Source organism: Rhinichthys klamathensis, unplaced genomic scaffold, assembly GCF_029890125.1.
Source record: "Rhinichthys klamathensis goyatoka isolate OS25496 unplaced genomic scaffold, OSU_Roscu_1.1 h1tg000098l_1, whole genome shotgun sequence".
Lineage (NCBI taxonomy): Eukaryota > Metazoa > Chordata > Actinopteri > Cypriniformes > Leuciscidae > Rhinichthys > Rhinichthys klamathensis.
Window position 1 is genome coordinate 7,447,476 of NW_026606637.1, and position 18,180 is coordinate 7,465,655.

Genomic DNA, 18,180 nt, shown 5'->3' on the forward strand with positions numbered 1-18,180 from the left:
GCATGAAATATACAAAAGCAGCCGTGTTGAATTTTGAAATGTGTGGCAGGTGAATAGTTTTCTGCAGTAAATATATTTATACTATTTATAAATATCAAAGGTTCCTATATGGGTCATTTTTGACCCATGTGTGTAAAATTGATGTAGAAATACAAAAACCGTGTTTGTTTATAAAGTAAGAAAGGGAAAATAAAAATAATGATTTGTGGAAATCAAAAACAAGATATTTAATGAATACCTGGATTAATAAATGATAAAATATATTTATTTCAAATATTCAGCAAAGAAACATGAATACGGGTCTTTTTAGACCCATGTTGCGCATTAGAAGGGTAGTGAAACAAAAACGATTTTTATTCGAAAAGTAAGAAAGGAAAAATTTAAATAAGGATTTGTAATGATCTAAAACAAGTTAATTGAGGAATACCTGGAATACTGAATGATGAAATTAATTTCTTGCAAAGATATAGAAAATGAAAACTCAGTCGGGTCTATTTAGACCCATGTTGTGCATCAAAGGGTTAATCAGTGTGGTCCTGATTTCCTCAAGGCCCCAATCAACCACATCAGCAAAATGCAACTCTGGCTCATTCACCTTGGTGGTTTTGACTTTGTTACCAGTGCTGCAGGACCAACCAGTCAGGTCTGGAAGAACTTTACACTCCTCGCCGTCCATACATGGGTGCATTTGGCACCACCACTTCTGCAGCACGATGGAAGCTGTAAGAGAAATGGGGAAAATTATAGGTTGAACTACTTATATTGTTACTACTGATATTATTATTTTCAGAGTACTGTATAGATCCCTGAACATCCATTTTCTCTCATTTTTATCAACAATGACATTTGTAGGCAATGACACTGCCTTAAAATTTTAAGTACAATCAACTTGGATGTTTAATTCATTTCAACTTACAACTGACTTTTAAAAAAAATTGTTGAATCTTGTATATGGCTTAACTTATTTTGATGAGTTAATCCAAAGTAAAAACATGTTGACATAACTATTTTATTGTTCATCAGCTAGGGGGAAATTCTTCAGAGAGTGATTCCAGCTATTTAATTCTTTAGTTGTGTTGCGGACTTTTCTATTCTCATAGAATTTAAATGATTATTAATACTCTATCGTTATTTATCATCCTTGTATAGGCTATGGCCCGTAATAATGGAAAATTTCAGGTAGGATTGTCCTGCAATGTGAAAATATAACAACTGACAATTTCTAATACAGACCTCATCCACTTTCCAACTGAGAAATACAGAGGAAAATATACGAAAGATCAAGAAATAACTAGAATTTGCTTTCGATCAGACGCCTGCTGCTGAAGCCCTGGTTGGATAAACCGTTATTAACACCAGAAGATGAACAGAGTGAAACAGCTTCCTTTTTGCTATACCACCTTTATGTGTCATAGCGCAGGAAGTCATGCTCCTTTATTCTCTCTGAATAGTGCTACATTGGAAACAGAATCTCCAGCACCACTACACAATGAACCCATGATGTCTTCTCGAATATACATGATTGGCACCATGTGAATAATAACTGTTTCGACTACTTGTCCGCTATTGGTCGACCGAATAAGTGGTCTCGCTCAAAATGCATGCCATCGCTTGAGCCAGTGTTACAGTGACAGCGTTTTCAGAGAAAATCAATTCACAAATGACTTCACTTCACACAGTTTCCCAAACAGGGGTTTGCAAAGGAACTAAGTAATTAAATAAAAAAAATGTAAAATACACATTAATAACCTTAAAATAAAAAACGATAAAAAATAAAAAAGAGTAAACATTTTATGTTTATCTGTATACGTGACCATTAACCAACATCAGAGAACCATTACAGTTTTTTTCAACTGCTTACACTTCAAAACTTTGACTCTTTTTTTTTCATAAATTTACACACAAATCCAAGAATTTCACACACAAAATGTTAAATGCCTCACATCTCTTGCAAAATGAAGCACTGCATTCCAAATATCACAAACATCTCAAAAGCAAACATTTGTCTTGCGTTGCAAACACCTTTGCCATAATGTTATATTTTTGGATATATCATACACACAGTTATTCAAAACCTAAAGCTATTCTTTATTTTTCGTACATTTCTGTAAAAGATTGAAAGTAATTGGCAGAGAGATGTTGAAAAAATTGACGGTAAACACAAAAGCAAGATTGCAACCAAACTATTTATTTTTTTACTGTAAGCATTTCTGGTTGTGAATACAGTATTACACAGTCCGAAAAAACTATAACTTGACCTTTGGCCTATTAATAGGCCTATTCTAAAGCCATGATTGGTTGGTTTTAAGTAAAGCAAAGAGTGTTTGTGAGGAGTTAGTGTGACGCACTGATGAATTAGTGTGGCATTTTGATAGGTTGTGTTTGAAAAAGGAAATCAAGATACTTCCTGTACGATTTTTGTGTGTTACATAGAGAATTGTGTGTTGGGGTTTGCAAAAAGTGTTTTATGAAAACTAAGTCGAAGGCCGAAAATAAGTGTATGGTTTAGCAGATGTGGTTCAGGTGTTTGAGTGTCAGGTTTCAGAAATTGTGTGACAAGTAAAGATTTTGTGTGTAAGCAGTTGAAAAAAACTGTAAACAATCTGTATTGTATAAAGTGCAAGAGAAATAGAGGTGACTTGATTTGTATGTATATTCAGTCTATATTTACAAAATGAACAGACATGCAAGGGTCAAAAATGTATTTGTTTCTCAAAACATTGAGTTTAGATTCCTAAGTGATCAAATTAGGTATATTTACATGATAAACAGAAATGCAAGAGGGTAAAAATAATTTATTCCTTCCTGAAAACATTGAGTTTTGATTTCTAAGTGATCAAATTATGTATAAGTGTTTTCATACATTATCACTGGGTGTAGGTCATCAATAAATGAGTGTGCCATTTAAATGAAGTGTTTCCTGAATGAAACACAAGAGCTGTTAGTTTAGAATGATGTGTCTACTGTAGAGAACTGTGTTTAGCATTTTACAAAAGGTTTGTTTTACAATTGCAAACTGAGTGTAAAGCTTATAATGTGCTTGTAATTTTGCAGACTTGGTCTGAAGATTCTGTATATGAGTGAATGGTGAAACTGAGTGGACCTCAAGTACCACTTTGAGTGTTTACAGTTTTTTCCAACTGCTTACACACTAAATCTTTTCATGTCACACGATTTTTGAAACCTCTCACTCAAAGGGCAAAACTACACACCAAATCTCCAAAACCAAAAGCTATTTCTCAGCCTTTCACTCAGTTTTCAATTGCATAAAACACTTTTTTCAAAACACTACACACAATTCTCTACCTAAAACACAAAAATCTAACAGGAAGTGACTTGCTTTCCTTTCCCAAACACAACCAATCAAAATGCTACACTTATTCACCAGGTCACACACACACTCTTCACATGTGCAAACACTAGTTGCTTAACTGATCACTTACCAATCACTGCTTTACTGTAGTATAGGCCTATAAATAGGTCAAAGGATGCCAACAATGGACAGAGAGCAAGAGGAGGAAGAAGAAGAAGAAGAAGAAGAAGAAGAAGAAGAGGAAGAAGAAGAAGAGGAAGAAGAGGACGAGGACGAGGGCAAAGGCAAAGAAGAGAATGAAGGAGAGCCATCTCTGATGAGACTAGGGCAACACTTGTTGATCATGTGATCATCCACGGTTTGACCATGAGAGAGTGAGACTGAGAGTCCAGCCCAACTTGAGTTGATTTACAGTGGCGTCCATAATTCGAACCTTCAGAAATAAACACAGGTATGCAACTATCTAATGACTATTTTAGCATTACAGTAATGTACTGTAAAGTACATATGACTGCATAGTATAGCATAAACATTTGTAACTCTAAGCCATCATTCACTGCACTGAATGAATGAGGTTGGTTATCATGCTGTACTACCTTTTTTTGTAAGTTGTTTACAGTTCCTATGCTGAACACATACTGTGTTGGAATTCTGTTCAGAGTGGAAAGGCAAAGACGCTTGTTTACAGATGTACAGAGACTGCAATTATAAATATGGTTTTGGCCAACAATGCAGATTTGAGAGATAAGAGCATATCTTGAATAATGACACCATATTTACTGTAACAACATCGATGCAGTAAGCCTGTCGACCATACAACGCATCCTCCAAGGGCACCAAGTGGCGATGAAACGACTTTACAAGGTGCCATTTGAGAGAAACTCTGACAGAGTCAAGAATCTGCGACATGACTTTGTAGAGGTGTATGCAACACTACTTCCAGTACTCCAGACATAGCATATTTACTCATCTATAGCCTTTTGTCTGTTACAGAGAGTATTGGAGATGGATGCCCATGTAATACCCCACACACACAATTGTGTTCTTTACTGTATTCTAAAGAATATACTTTTGGTTTACATATGTTTATGGTTTTGTAGTATGCTACTGTATACAACAGTAATGTTTGGCCTAATAAATATTTTCTGTTTCTACATGGCATTGGTGATTACAGTGTACTTGTTACCCCTCTCAGAAGATTACTTTCACTGTAGAACATTGTATTGAAATGTAGATATAAGCCTATGAATGACCAAAGAGCTTTAGATTTAGAACAACCGTGTTTACATGGTGTATCCAAAAATGTACTATTATGAAAGAAGTGTTTACCATTTGATGCAAATGCTTCATTCTGACATCTGTTTATGGCATTTTGAATGCAGTGTTACATTTTGAAGGAGATGTGAGGCATTTTGGCATTTTGTGTGTGCAGTTTTGGGAATTGTGTGTAGAGTTTTGAAAAAAGGGGACATAGTTTTGAAAACGTGTGTAAGCAGTTGGTAAAAACTGTAAGCAATTAAAAAAAAACTGTAAGCTGTAACTTTTAGCTTTGAAAGAATTACACACCTTAAATTTAGTATTAATATTTGTATCAAACCCAAATAAAAAAATCTTACCAACACAATACATGTGAAAACACCCTTGCTACTATGCTTTTCAAGTCCCCTGAGCATTACAAGCTCTCCTGTGTCACTTCCAAACAAGCCCAGTTTACTCCAAATCCAGTTCTGAGAAGCCAATCAATAGCCTGTTCAAATTAGGCTCATTGAGATGAGTGCAACCAAAAGAAAGCCGCTCAGTAGCCCATTGTCCCCAACAATAGGAGGAGAGAGGATATACACAGCGAAAATGAGCTTTAAAAGGAATTATGCAGAAGAACACGCGCAAATCCTCTCAAGCATCATGAGTGAACGCCTTACATCGAGTGAAGACATGAAAGCAGGGGTTTGTTGTGTGTGTGTGCGTGTGTGTGTGTGTGTGTGTGTGTGTGTGTGTGTGTGTGTGTGTGTGTGTGTGTGTGTGTGTGTGTGTGTGTGTGTGTGTGTGTGTGTGTGTGTGTGTGTGTGTGTGTGTGTGTGTGTGTGTGTGTGTGTGTGTGTGTGTGTGTGTGTGTGTGTGTGTGTGTGTGTGTGTGTGTGTGTGTGTGTGTGTGTGTGTGTGTGTGTGTTGATTTGGTAGGAAGCCTATAGTCAAATGATGCTGTTCGTAAACTAACAAAATTAGCAGTTGCAAAGGCAGTGAATTACAGTAACTACTGTACTGTGTATGTGTGTGTGCCCACATTATAATGTCTGATTGCAGTGGTTCAGAGAATCGGAGGGAGCATAATTAGCATTAATGTGGCCATTATTAGGTATAATGCCAACCTTATGAAAGGATGTTTTCATTACCGTCGAGAGCTCTCCATAATTTGTGTGCGTGAGTGTGGCGTGAGACTAAACAAACAATATGAGTGCATTGAGTTAGCATCCAAAAACAAGTGTTGTTATGATCAATTTTGGTCATGGGTGTCCGCTTCTTGTGGACAGCTCCCAGCATGCTTTAAATTCACATTAAACACACATCTTCCTTCTTATAACAGTTCTAATGTTAACATTATGCTAATGGAAAATCTGTCTTAATTTCATGACACCGGTCATAAATAAGCTATACTTTCGTGGCTCACATTCCTTATTGAAGCATTAGAGGCACAAACCCCATGTTTAAAATTAAATTAAATTATCCTAGCATTAAAGCTAGTAGTTTTAAACACAAAATATGTGTTTCCCCCTCTAAAATGGTTATTTTGGCTTATCTTAAATGTTACCCAAGTTATTATACGAAAACTGATCAAACAAATAGTTTTCTTTAATTAATGGGAAATACAAATTTAGTAGCAACGACAAACCAACACTTGGTCCTAGAATAGACTACTGTTCAGAACCACACAAAGACCCTGAGCTGAGCGACCTTCCATTACCGCTCCACATGCAGCCCGTGAGAAAAGCATCTGTCGAGAGCAAAACTCGATGGCAAAGAGCTCCTAACACGGGACCCTGGGATAGGAACCAATGTTTCCTCAATATAGCCAAGGCACGGAGACACCGCCATGTAATCTTGATCTCCCACTCGGGGAAAACCCCTTGGTCTTGAGCCACCACTGTAGGGGCCTCATGTACAGCAGGCAGAACGGTATTATGTTGGACGGGGCTGCCATCAGACCCAACAGCCTTTGAAACTGTTTTACAGTGAGTGACTGGCCTAGCTTTATCTCTTTTACAACTGTGAGGATCGAAGCGACACGAGCAGACAAGAGCATGGCCCTCATTGTCACAGAATCCCAGAACCCGATACTGGTAAGCTTTTCCCCCGTAAGCGAACCTCAGGTACTTCCTGTGTTGTGGAAGGATGGAGACATGGAAGTATGCATCTTTTAGATCTATGGTGACAAACCAGTCCTCGGATCTGATTTGTGTCACGATTTGCTTCAACGTTAGCATTTTGAATTTTAACTTCCTTACTGAACGATTGAGAAGACGAAGATCAAAAAAAATTTGGAACAATGAAGTACCCTCCTCAGAGGGCGCGAGTCCGACGCAGCGGCGTGAAGGCGCTGAGTTAGAAGCTCGCTGAAAACCGCTGCGCCCCGAGGCACCGAGGGTTGGCAGAACGGCCTCCTGAGGGCCCCGGGGTGGAACGGGCACCGTGTATTGAGGTGAACACCGTTCCACTCCGGAGGGGGCTGCCCTCAGAAGCCGTAGGCGTCAGGACCTCTTCTTTGCAGAACGTTCCTCAGATCGGTCTGCGGCTTGGAAGACTTCTGCTGAGGGTGCTGTCCCGCAACCCACGGATTTTGGGGTGGGGCACGAGAAGTGACGCTCTCCTTCTGCTGTGCTCTGTATGAGGAGCTTAACAGCTGGGCCTGTTGACGGCGAGGGAGATACCGTTTGAACACCTCCGTTTGCTTTTTAGCCTCCTGAAACCTCTCGACAACGGTGTTTACTGAGTCACCGAAGAGGCCAGGGGGCGATAGCGGGACGTCCAAAAGGAAATATTTATCTTTATAAATAACCATATTTTTCATATTCATATGGTCCCATAACCATATTCTTTTAGCCCCCTTATATCAGAATGAACTTGCACCTGGGGGCTAAATACTCTGGATGAATTAGGTTTATTCCACGTCCTCGATATCTCTTTGTGAAGGTTGTGGAAAAATGGAAGTCCCCTTGGTGGAGGTACTATGCTTGGTGTTAAAAAGAGCTTGTCTAACAGACTTTTGGGACAATCGCCTTGTTTCTCGGCTGGCCATTCAATATTTAATTTAGATACAGCGCAAGACCAGACCAGCTCCTCATACGCTGGGGAAGAACCTGGTGTTTCTTCTTACCCCATTTCGATGCTCAGCACATCTAGTTCCTCGGAACTAGTCAGCTGAAGCACCTGTGCCTCTTCTGGAGCGGAAGGAACCGCGGGGCGGGCTTCCAACTCTGGAGAGAGAGCACTGTATCCCACGGGTAAAGGCTGAGAAAGGACGGGGCCCGTCTCTAACCCCGCCGTGAAATCCATTTGCAATCCCAACGTCAAGAGCTTCCGTGCTGCCTCGGCAGCACCGGGGCCCGAGCCGCAGGGAACGCTCACTTTAACACCCTCCTCGAAGAGTGACAAGCGAGAGCGGAGCGTGCAAAGCGGCCTCGAAGGCTGACAGAGCATGCTCCGCTCCCAAACACATCACACAAAGTGCATGTGTATCTCCACCCTTGATGTAACAAGGGCAAGGAGAAGCAACCAACTTTTAAGACTGTTTGGACGCCATAATATCTTAGATTGAGCTGTATATATCGTGACAGACAACAATAAATAAGACAGACAGTTTGTAACACAGAGCGCTTGCTGAGGCACAGAAGCTAGGGCGGTTCTAAACCGGATGTGCTTTTATCCTTTCCTGGTCATGACGTCACCCGCCCGTGATGCTCATTCTCGCCATTGGACTAGTTGACACATGTGCTTCAGACGCAATCACGCAGGGGCTTTCCCAAAGCGGCATCGTCGCATCGCGAGTTCCCTCGAAAGGGAAATATGAAGACCTCCGATGCAAAAGCCTCTGAAAGCCACCTATGTCAAAAATGAGATAATAATATTGAGTGAATGCTCTCCGCACATAATGTTCATCAAATACTTTCACTTCAAACTCACTAAATCCCAGCCTCAGCCCATTCAGAAATGTCGGTACTTAGGTATAAACCTATACATAGAAGCCTGAAAAAATTTTCATATTAAAGAAAAACGCTATACGGACTTAGAGGCTTTTGCATTATATATAATTAATTATTATTATTATTTATATATATATACTTACTACTTATATAGTAAGTATACTTATATATATATATAATAATTACATTTAAAAAAAAAATCCTGTTCTTTTGAACTTTCTATTCTTAAAAGATTAAGCAGCACAACTGTTTTCAACATTAGTAATAATAATAATAAATGTTTCTTGAGGAACAAATCTGCATATTAAGGATCATGTGACAATGAAGACTGGAGTAATGATGCTGAAAATTCATCTTGACCATCACAGGAATAAATTACATTTTAAAGTAAATTAAAATAGCAAACAATTAATTGAAGTTGTATTTTTGCTGTATTTTTGATCAAATAAATGCAGATTTGGTAAGAGACTTCTTCCAAAAACATTAAAGAATCTTACTGAGATCTTAAGGTTAAGATCCTCAAACTGACTATTTGTTAAAAAAAGAAAAAGACTCTGGTGAATATTGTTTTATACTTTACAGCACATGATAGAGTAGGTGTTTTGGACTGGGGGTTTGAAACTTCCACCAAGAAAAAGGCCAGCTGAGCTGCTAAAGCTTTGCAGGAGTTAAATGGCTTTAGGTTTGCAGTTGTGGACACCTTTGTCTGAACCTCTTGTCTGAACCTCTTTTCAGCTTTTCTTCACCAAATCTCTGACTCCACCATTTAGGCATTTAACTGGATGGAGTTTGGCCAAAGCCCACGTACTTGGAAGGATTTTTCTCCCTTTTAGTGCTGAAGTGGCAGGGAAAACTGTAAGACACTGATGGTCCTTCTATTTCCAGTCATGAAAGCCCTATCTGAGGATATGAAGGCACTAATTTAAGCTTTGATTTCCTGTATAGCGCCTTGTTGGATTTAGATTGTCGTTGCAACAAATGTGAGAGACTATCCAGGCTACCTAAATTGTTTTTGCTAACCCCATTTCTGAGGTATAAATGGGCTGTGATTGAAATATGTCTGACATCATGTGGTGGCTGAGGAAACTGCAGGAAAAGATGTCAGCCAGGAATGTTGGAGGGGGGGGGGGGGGGGAGGAGGGGGGGGGGGGGGGGGGGGCAGAGAGAGAGGGACAGATTGAAAAAAATTGGCGAGAGGGAAAAGCAGAGAACAAGATGGGATGAACATCTTGAGAAAGTGATACTGTCTTGTCAAAATGACGCATATGTGACAATGAGAGATAACAGAAAAAACAATCAGTTTAGTGGCATTTCAACTTCTATGTATGCATACAATTTAAATTTGACGAAATAGATTTTCATTTGTAAAGAGTTTCATCTGTTTATAAGCCTACACTGAAAGCCATTTGTAGATTGATTCAAACATCAAAATTATCAAAACATTGCTATTTTTACAGTAAGTCAGCATCCCGACACAACAACACTGACTTAAGCAATAGTGTATTTGGGGCAGGGCAATCTGTTTGTCCAACCAATGGCATGGGGGCCTGTCATCATCATAAAGCGCTGCAGTAATGACATATTTTTGAAGGCCAAACCAAAAGTTAGCATCACCCTGCTTCCCTCGACAAAAACTCAATAAGATTTTTGGATTATTGCAGAAAATAAGCTTTGTGATCATCAAAAGTTCATGATTCTTACATGTTTTTGTTATTATGATAATCTTCATGAACGAACATAACTTTTATGAATTTTGAAGCCTAAAATAGGCCTACAAAATACAATAGGCAAAAGTAAAAAGCTAAATGTAGGCTAAAAATGAACAGTAGCATGACTTCAACATCACCACTATTAAGCTTATGGCAACTCCTTTAGACTTTATTATATAAAAAACATTTTCCCTGATAATTTGAGTTAGAATAGTGTGCAAGAACACGATTACAACATTATTATTACACAACAAGGCTGCAAAGCGTACTAGTGAGTAGATGAGTTTACCTGTTCGGGATATTGACATTTCAAGTCCCAACAACCTCTAGGTGACAAACAAAACAAAACCCATCGACTTCAGCACGATGGAACAGGAAGTTCTGAAATGCTAACCTGTGCTAAAATGCTAACAAAAATATGCCATCCTTGCGGCACTCTATTGTTGAAATTCACGGCACAGAAATTACACACTACAAAATTTATGTTTTTATGTTTCCAGAATTCAGCAGGTTTTGATGAATGAGTCAAGCTAACAAAGTTACAATAAATGTATACATAGAATGCCAGTACACAAAAAAACACAAACAATTGTGTGAATTTTGCAGCACCTGAAATTAATGGGACTGCTAAACAATACTGTATATGTGTACATGCATAGGCATATGTGTGTGCATTCCAACTAGACAACACACCTCACATTGTGGTTTATGCACCAGAGACTCAAAACTCCCTAGTATCAATTCAAATCCATTTATACCCGTCTATTAGATTACCCAGCACTCTGTCTCGGCAGCACAAAGCTTGAAATGACCTAATTTACAACACTATCAGCTTAGCTACAGATTTTGCCTTTGACACACATTAATGCAGTGTATTAATTCAGTATCAGTCTCTGCAGGCTAACAGCACATTTGTCTCCTTAAGGATATGCCAGAAGAGAAGCGCAGGAAACACACCTGACCCCAACGACCTATTTATTAAACAGCAGGCATTCCAGCTCACGAATCCGACACACGACTCGCTGAAAGAAAGAAAGTCACTGTGGGTTTTCATCATATCTGCCACTGCATAAATGTAACTTCAGCCTTATATTGGCGCAAGATATGGAATAATGTATAAATGTCATTCACATTTACGTTTCTAATCTATTCCGTGCAAACACTGGAGAAACTAATCACCGTTTAAACCAATGTTTATACAAGGACACAGCAAAAACAGATGGAATCAACGCAGAAAATTAAGTACATAAAAACCTGAAAGTAATTATGTTAAAGGAGATATTATTGGCTGAATTGATAAAAAGCTACAAAGTCAAATTAAATTGGCCGACCAAACTGTCGTTCTATCGTCCTCTATCATTCTATCTATCGTTCTATCTATCTATCGATCGTTATGGTAAATGGTAAATGGTAAATCGTCTTCTATCATTCTATCGTTCTATCTAGCGTTCTCTCTTTCCTTCTATCATTCTATCGTCTCAGTTACTATTGTAACCCTCGTTCCCTGAGGGAGGGAACGGGAGACGTAACGTCGACGTGATGAGGTAATTGGGATCACTTCAGGGAGCCCTATCAACTTCGAGTATCTACAGAACGAGCCAATAAACGTTGGCGTGCGTGAAACGCGTCACGCGCCCCGCAACGCAGCGCGGGTTTAAACAGGAAGGCGGCGCTCGCACACATTGTTTTTTCGCTGAGGAGCCGAGATTGAGATGGCCGTGCGGCGATGGTCAGCAACCGTGGCGACGGGACGTTATGTCTCCCGTTCCCTCCTTCAGGGAACGAGGGTTACAATAGTAACCGAGACGTTCCCTTTCTGTCGCTCACGTTCGACGTAACGTCGACGTGACGACGTAATTGGGATCCCATGGAAAACGCTACGGTTGCTGCCACATCCAGCGCCCTACGCAAGACTCTCAGACCCCCAACTGGCTGGGGCGGAAGGCCTGCGTAGAGGGAGTTCGGACTGCTGTTTCGTTATAACCCACACAGTGGAACTCTTGGATAACACGGGGAAATCGTGCCTCTCCAGGGGAGAGGGACGCTGCAGAAGCCAAATCCTGCCCGAAGGGAGGTGACGTGGAGAATACACATATGGACTGGCCGGTTAGGGGCAGTGCAACATATGGAGGGGAGTGGCGCAGCAAGCCGACACTAGAGCGGGAAATTCGGTGTTACCGGCTAGTTGAAGCGAGCACACAGGAAGAAACCGGCTCAACACGTAGGCTATAAAACCTAGCGAACGTGTTAGGTGTTGCCCAGCCCGCAGCTCTACAGATGTCTGTCAGCGAGGCGCCGTGTGCCAGCGCCCAAGAAGCAGCGACACCCCTAGTGGAGTGGGCTCTCAACCCGGGTGGGCAAGGCACGCCTTGGGCTTCGTAAGCCAAGGCGATGGCATCCACTATCCAGTGGGCCATCCTCTGCTTGGAGACAGCCTTCCCCTTCTGCTGGCCTCCGTAACAGACGAAGAGCTGATCTGAGGTCCTGAGGCTTTGCGTTCTGTCCACGTACAGGCGCAGAGCGCGGACGGGATAGAGAAAAGCCAGGGCTGGGTCTGCCTCCTCTGAAGGCAGCGCTTGCAGGTTCACCACCTGGTCCCGGAAGGGAGTGGTAGGAACCTTGGGCACGTATCCGGGCCGGGGTCTCAGGATCACGTGAGAGTTAGCCGGGCCGAATTCTAGGCACGATTCGTCGACCGAAAATGCATGCAGGTCCCCTACCCTCTTGATGGAAGCCAATGCAACCAGGAGAACTGTTTTACCAGACAGAATTTTTAACTCAGCTGATTGCAAAGGCTCGAAGGGTGGTCTCTGAAGAGCCCGAAAGGACCAGAGACAAATCCCAAGAGGGTATAGAGGGTGGGCGAGGAGGATTTAGTCTCCTCGCCCCCCTCAGGAATCTGACGATCAGGTCGTGCTTTCCCAATGACTTACCTTCAACTGCATCGTGATGTGCGGCAATAGCAGCAACATACACTTTAAGGGTGGAGGGAGACAGCCTTTGCTCCAACCCATCTTGCAGGAAGGAAAGCACGGCTCTGATCGAGCAAGTTCGGGGGTTCTCCTCGTGAGAAGAACACCACTCAATGAATAAGTTCCTCTTCAACGCATAGATGCGCCTCGTAGAGGGGGCTCTAGCAGAAGTGATGGTGTAAATTACCGCTGGGGGTAGGTCACCTAGAACCTCCGCGTCCCGTCCAGGGACCAGAAATGGAGTTTCCAGAGTTTCAGTGGTGCCACTGTTCTGCATCTGAGCATACTCACGCAGTTCAACACTGACTGGACACGGGCCTCTGTGAGGCGCGCTGTCATGTTGATTGAGTCCAAATCCATACCGAGAAAAGAGATCCTCTGAGATTACTCTTTTCCCAGTTGAGCCGAAGCCCTAGGTGGCTGAGGTGACTGAGCACCATGTCCCAGGTCGATCGCCGCAAACCAATCTTGGGGACGGATGCACGTGAAAATGCGTTTCTGCGTAATGGCACGCTCCACTGGCGGGATATCCACATACCCCTTAGCTGCTCCACCGTCGAGGGTGGTGAGGAGGGATGAGCCACTAGGACGGCTTCTGGCACTATACGGTGCCGTCCACGTCCTAGTGAGCTCCTCATGCAGTTCCGGAAAGAATGGTAACGGGGCGGGGCGCTGAGAACATACACGTGGTGGAGGGTTCCACGCAAGCCCGACCTTCTCGGCGGCACGGGAAAGCATAGCCGCCCATTCTGGATCGAACTCGGGCAACGCTACACTCCCCGAAGGGGGCAACGCAGCCGAATCGTCATCTCCAGAGGACTGAAGCTCCCCCTCCGATGCTGCGATAGACATCTGGTCATCAGGTGGGGCCCCAAAGGACACGGCTGGCTGTCCATGAGAAGGGCCAGCGCGTTCCTTTGGAGGCTCCAACAGCGGCAGCGCTTGTGAGGCGTGAGGGACCCACGGAGATTGCCTCGTCAGGGAAGCCCTCACGGTAATCCTCAGATCACCCTGGTCATGAACTGAAATAGGTCTATTCTGAGGTCCAGAGGGGACTGCACCTCCCTTGAGGTAAGCAAGTCTAGATCTCAGCGCTGTCATAGTCATATTCCCGCAATGGGAACATGAACTATTCACAAAAGCTGCCTCAGCGTGCTGAATGCCCAAACACAAGAGGCAACCATTGTGGCCGTCTGCTGGCGCCAGGGAACGACCGCATCCAGAAACGCACAAGCGGAATGACATCCTGAAAAGGACGCAGGGTCACGCTTGTGTTGCTCTTTTAATGAAAATAAAAAACAGAAAATTAAAAAACTCTTCAGTGCTGAAGCACCCAGGGATAGCCGCGGTGTACTCGGGGTACACACTCAAAGAGGATCGCCCACCGAGACCGACAAACACACACAAGCAATGCTGTGAAAACAGCAGTTGTGAGCTGTAAATGCTTGCGGCCACCGCTGATCGCGCCGTCCCACCAGCACTGGAACAGAGTTCTTCTTCTTTATTCAGAAAGTCTTCAATAGCAGCAGTCTGCAGAAACTCAGAGTCAAAACGAAAGCTCGGCTCCGAAGTGAAAGACAATGTGTGCGTGCGCCCGCTTCCTGTTTATACCCGCGCTGCGGGGTGGGGCGCGTGACGCGTTTCACGCACGCCAACGTTCATTGGCTCGTTCTGTAGATACTCGAAGTTGATAGGGCTCCCTTAAGTGATCCCAATAACGTCGTCATGTCGACGTTACGTCGAACGTGAGCGACTGAAAGGGAACTATTGTTCTCTCTATCATTCTATCATTCTATCTATCGTTCTGTCATCATTCTATCGTTCAACCGTTCTCTCTTTGCACAAGTTGGCACATATTTACTTTTTAATTAAAAAAAACATTAATTAAAACCAAATGTAAAAATATATATATATATAAAATTTAAGGAGTGCATAACACTTGATTCAGATTGTTTATTTGCCTGCCTGATACTTAATGCACACAAAATGAGGGTTAATTATAACAAAATTGGACTGTAGCCTAAGGTGTTTGACACTGGAAAAATTTCTGAATAAAAAAACTTATCCTAATACCTGCAATTTGATTGTTTGTTTATTCATTTTTTATTTTCAGTTTATTTATTTTTGAATAAATTGGCACATATATACTATTATATATGTATAAGTATATCAGTTATCAGTTTACAGTTTACAGTTATCAGTATATCAATATCAGTTTACATTTCCAAACATTGCTTTAGCCATCAACTGTAATAATCCAGTAAGATTTGTGGCTTAAAGAGTCTGACAACAGCCGGTGCTCGACACGGAGATCTGATCTCACCATCATCGAGTCTGTCTCTGATTACATGAAGAAACAGAAAAAACTGAGACACACTAAATCCAGAAGAAACCAACCTGCAAAGCTAAAGTGCTGTGAGAAGTTTTAGACACTTGTGTAAAAATGCTTCAATGTAAGGTTGCTTTCAAAAGTAATGTCATAAATAGATTGTATTTATTAATTAACTTCTATTACAGTTTTTCTCAGATCAGAAATTACATTCTCAAAACTACTTGTTCAACCTCCACATTATCTTGTCACTTGTGCACATCATAAAAGCAGTTTATCATTCTTTTGAACAAGTTGCGATTGCTTTGGTACATTCATGCAATTGATTATGTACAATTGTCAGCGGTTTCCTACATTATCAGTTGCTAATGCCATGTTGCTCAAAATATATTAAGTAGTTCTCTGTGCAATAGTCTTACCCCTCAAAACATCTAGTCATTAGTTCATCGTATAAGTCATTAAATGCAAAATGGTTGATCTAGTTGTCATAAACTGTCAAGCATATATTTATACACATTTCTATTAGACTTTTTGTAAATGTGCCATGAATTGATGAATTGTGGAGGTGAATCTTGACTTTCTTGACTAATGAAGAGAATGTAGATCAAACGATGAGAGACCAGTTCTCTGAAATAGCTCAAAGTTGCATCTCATGAACCTTCAATTGGCAAGCATATATACAGTGCGGCATTCAAAAGCAAAGTTCTGCCTAAGGGGTCTTTCCTGTGTTTGCCTTTCTAATGTTATATTTTCACCTTTGTGCCCCTATTTCTTTTTATTTTCTATATCACAATAATATTGTGATGTTTGTTTTTTTGTCAGACCACTAGTACAGTAAAAGTGTAACTGTGAATCATATCCAGTCTCTTTCAATCAATAACTCACGTACAGTAATGTGTACATTTTTACTTTTGAAATGGATATATGGCATACAGAAGAAGCGCAGCTTTGTACATTTCAATACAGTAACTGTCATCCAAACTGTTGCCATAGTTTACATCAGGTAATACTAACAGAGTGCAGTGTTTTATTGACAACATGTCTTAGCATTTTGACTATCTTGTTTGTGAACAATGACACAAGGACTTTTCATTCTGATGGCACTGATATGTTCATTGTGTGGTGCTGTTTGTACGAATTGTTTTGAGAATGCATACTTCTTTGCAAATATTATGGATGATTTGAGAAATGCACCAAAGCGACTGAGAAAAACTGTAACTAAATCAAATCAATATTTGGTGTGACCACCCTTTGCATTTAAAACAGCTTTTGGTACACTTGCACATAGTTTTTCAGGTAGCTTTGCAGGTCGGTTTCTTCAAGCGTCTTGGAGACTTTCCGCAGATCTTCTGGATTTAGTCTGTTTTTTCTGTTTCTTCATGTAATCACAGATGGACTTGACACTTGATTTTGATTGGTTAATCAATACACACTGCGGTCAAATATTTTTGCATAATGATTTGAACCGATGACCATCACTGGCAATCAACTTTCAACACAGATGTGCTAATTTCACGTATTTCATATCACTCTATTCCTTTCAAAAGGCGTTATTCATTGAGCTTTCTGTGGACAAATGTCTAGATGAATGAAGTGTTGGACTTAGGCCTTGAAGTTCCTGGATGTGTGGCTGAGCACTGATTCCCAAATCACAGATGGCAGAGGCTCAGAGGGGGCTCCCCTCAAGCCCCAAAGCAGAGCAGAAATCCTGGACACACAGCCCCTCATGCAGAGTAAAGCAGATCTCCCCACAGAGTGCCAAAGGGAATCTCTCTCCACCTTCCCTTCGCTGCTTCTAATGAGATTTTAATGGGCAGGTCGGCAGAGGCCTGCAGAGACTCAAGAGCTCACAGAGGAGTGACTAGAGATACGGTCCCAGCCAGGGAGACCCAAAGGACCAATACATCAGACGGCAGAGATTTAATCCCTAATTTATAACATTCTCATTGAATGAGATTTAAAGTCAAATTTCTCAGTATATCATTGAGCGAACTCTGATCGTTGATTTGCCATAAGAAGGTATAGTTCATGGCTCATCCTCTGAAGGCTTCAGTGAAGTTTCTTTCAGCTCTTCTAAGGTTCCTCCTAAGCTTTTCACTGATGCTTTAATGATATGTGAATGGGTAAAGTGCCCTCTAATGGCCAAACAGAGAAACACAACACAAAACAAATCTGATAAAGCATAGGCAATCAAATCTTAAAGTATTAGATACCCCCTAATATAGGAACGTCACAATTATTCATATCATATCATGTATCTCTCTCTCTCTCTCTCTCTCTCTCTCTCTCTCTCTCTCTCTCTCTCTCTCTCTCTCTCTCTCACTGTATTTAAAAAATAAGATTAAAGTCATTTCTCACTCTACTGTTTAAAGGTGAACTGTATGCATGAGAACATTTAAAAATGTAGCTTGCTAAGTTACTGTACATGCAAGTTAAACTGCAGCCAAATCATGAGCTACAGTAAACCTTGTAACGCTGCTAACAAAAATAGCTAAATGTACCATTGTTCAAAAGTTTGGGGTCGTTTTTTTAAGGAAGTCTCTTATGCTCACCGTAACAGTTAAAACAGCAATCTTATGAAATATTATTACAATTTAAAATTACTGTTTACTCTTTCAATATATTTTAAAATGTAATTTATTCCTGCTTAAGCTGAATTTTC

The 18,180-nt window shown here is 41.2% G+C and overlaps 1 protein-coding gene across 1 annotated transcript in view; it reads right to left on the minus strand.

Moving 5' to 3' along the window:
- The window catches only part of tafa4b (TAFA chemokine like family member 4b), a 58,793-nt gene that overhangs the window by 11,683 nt on the left and 28,930 nt on the right, over window positions 1-18,180 (minus strand). The window contains exon 3 of the mRNA XM_056252829.1: window positions 596-720. Coding sequence (XP_056108804.1) covers window positions 596-720 — 125 coding nt within the window. The remainder of the gene's footprint in view (window positions 1-595; window positions 721-18,180) is intronic.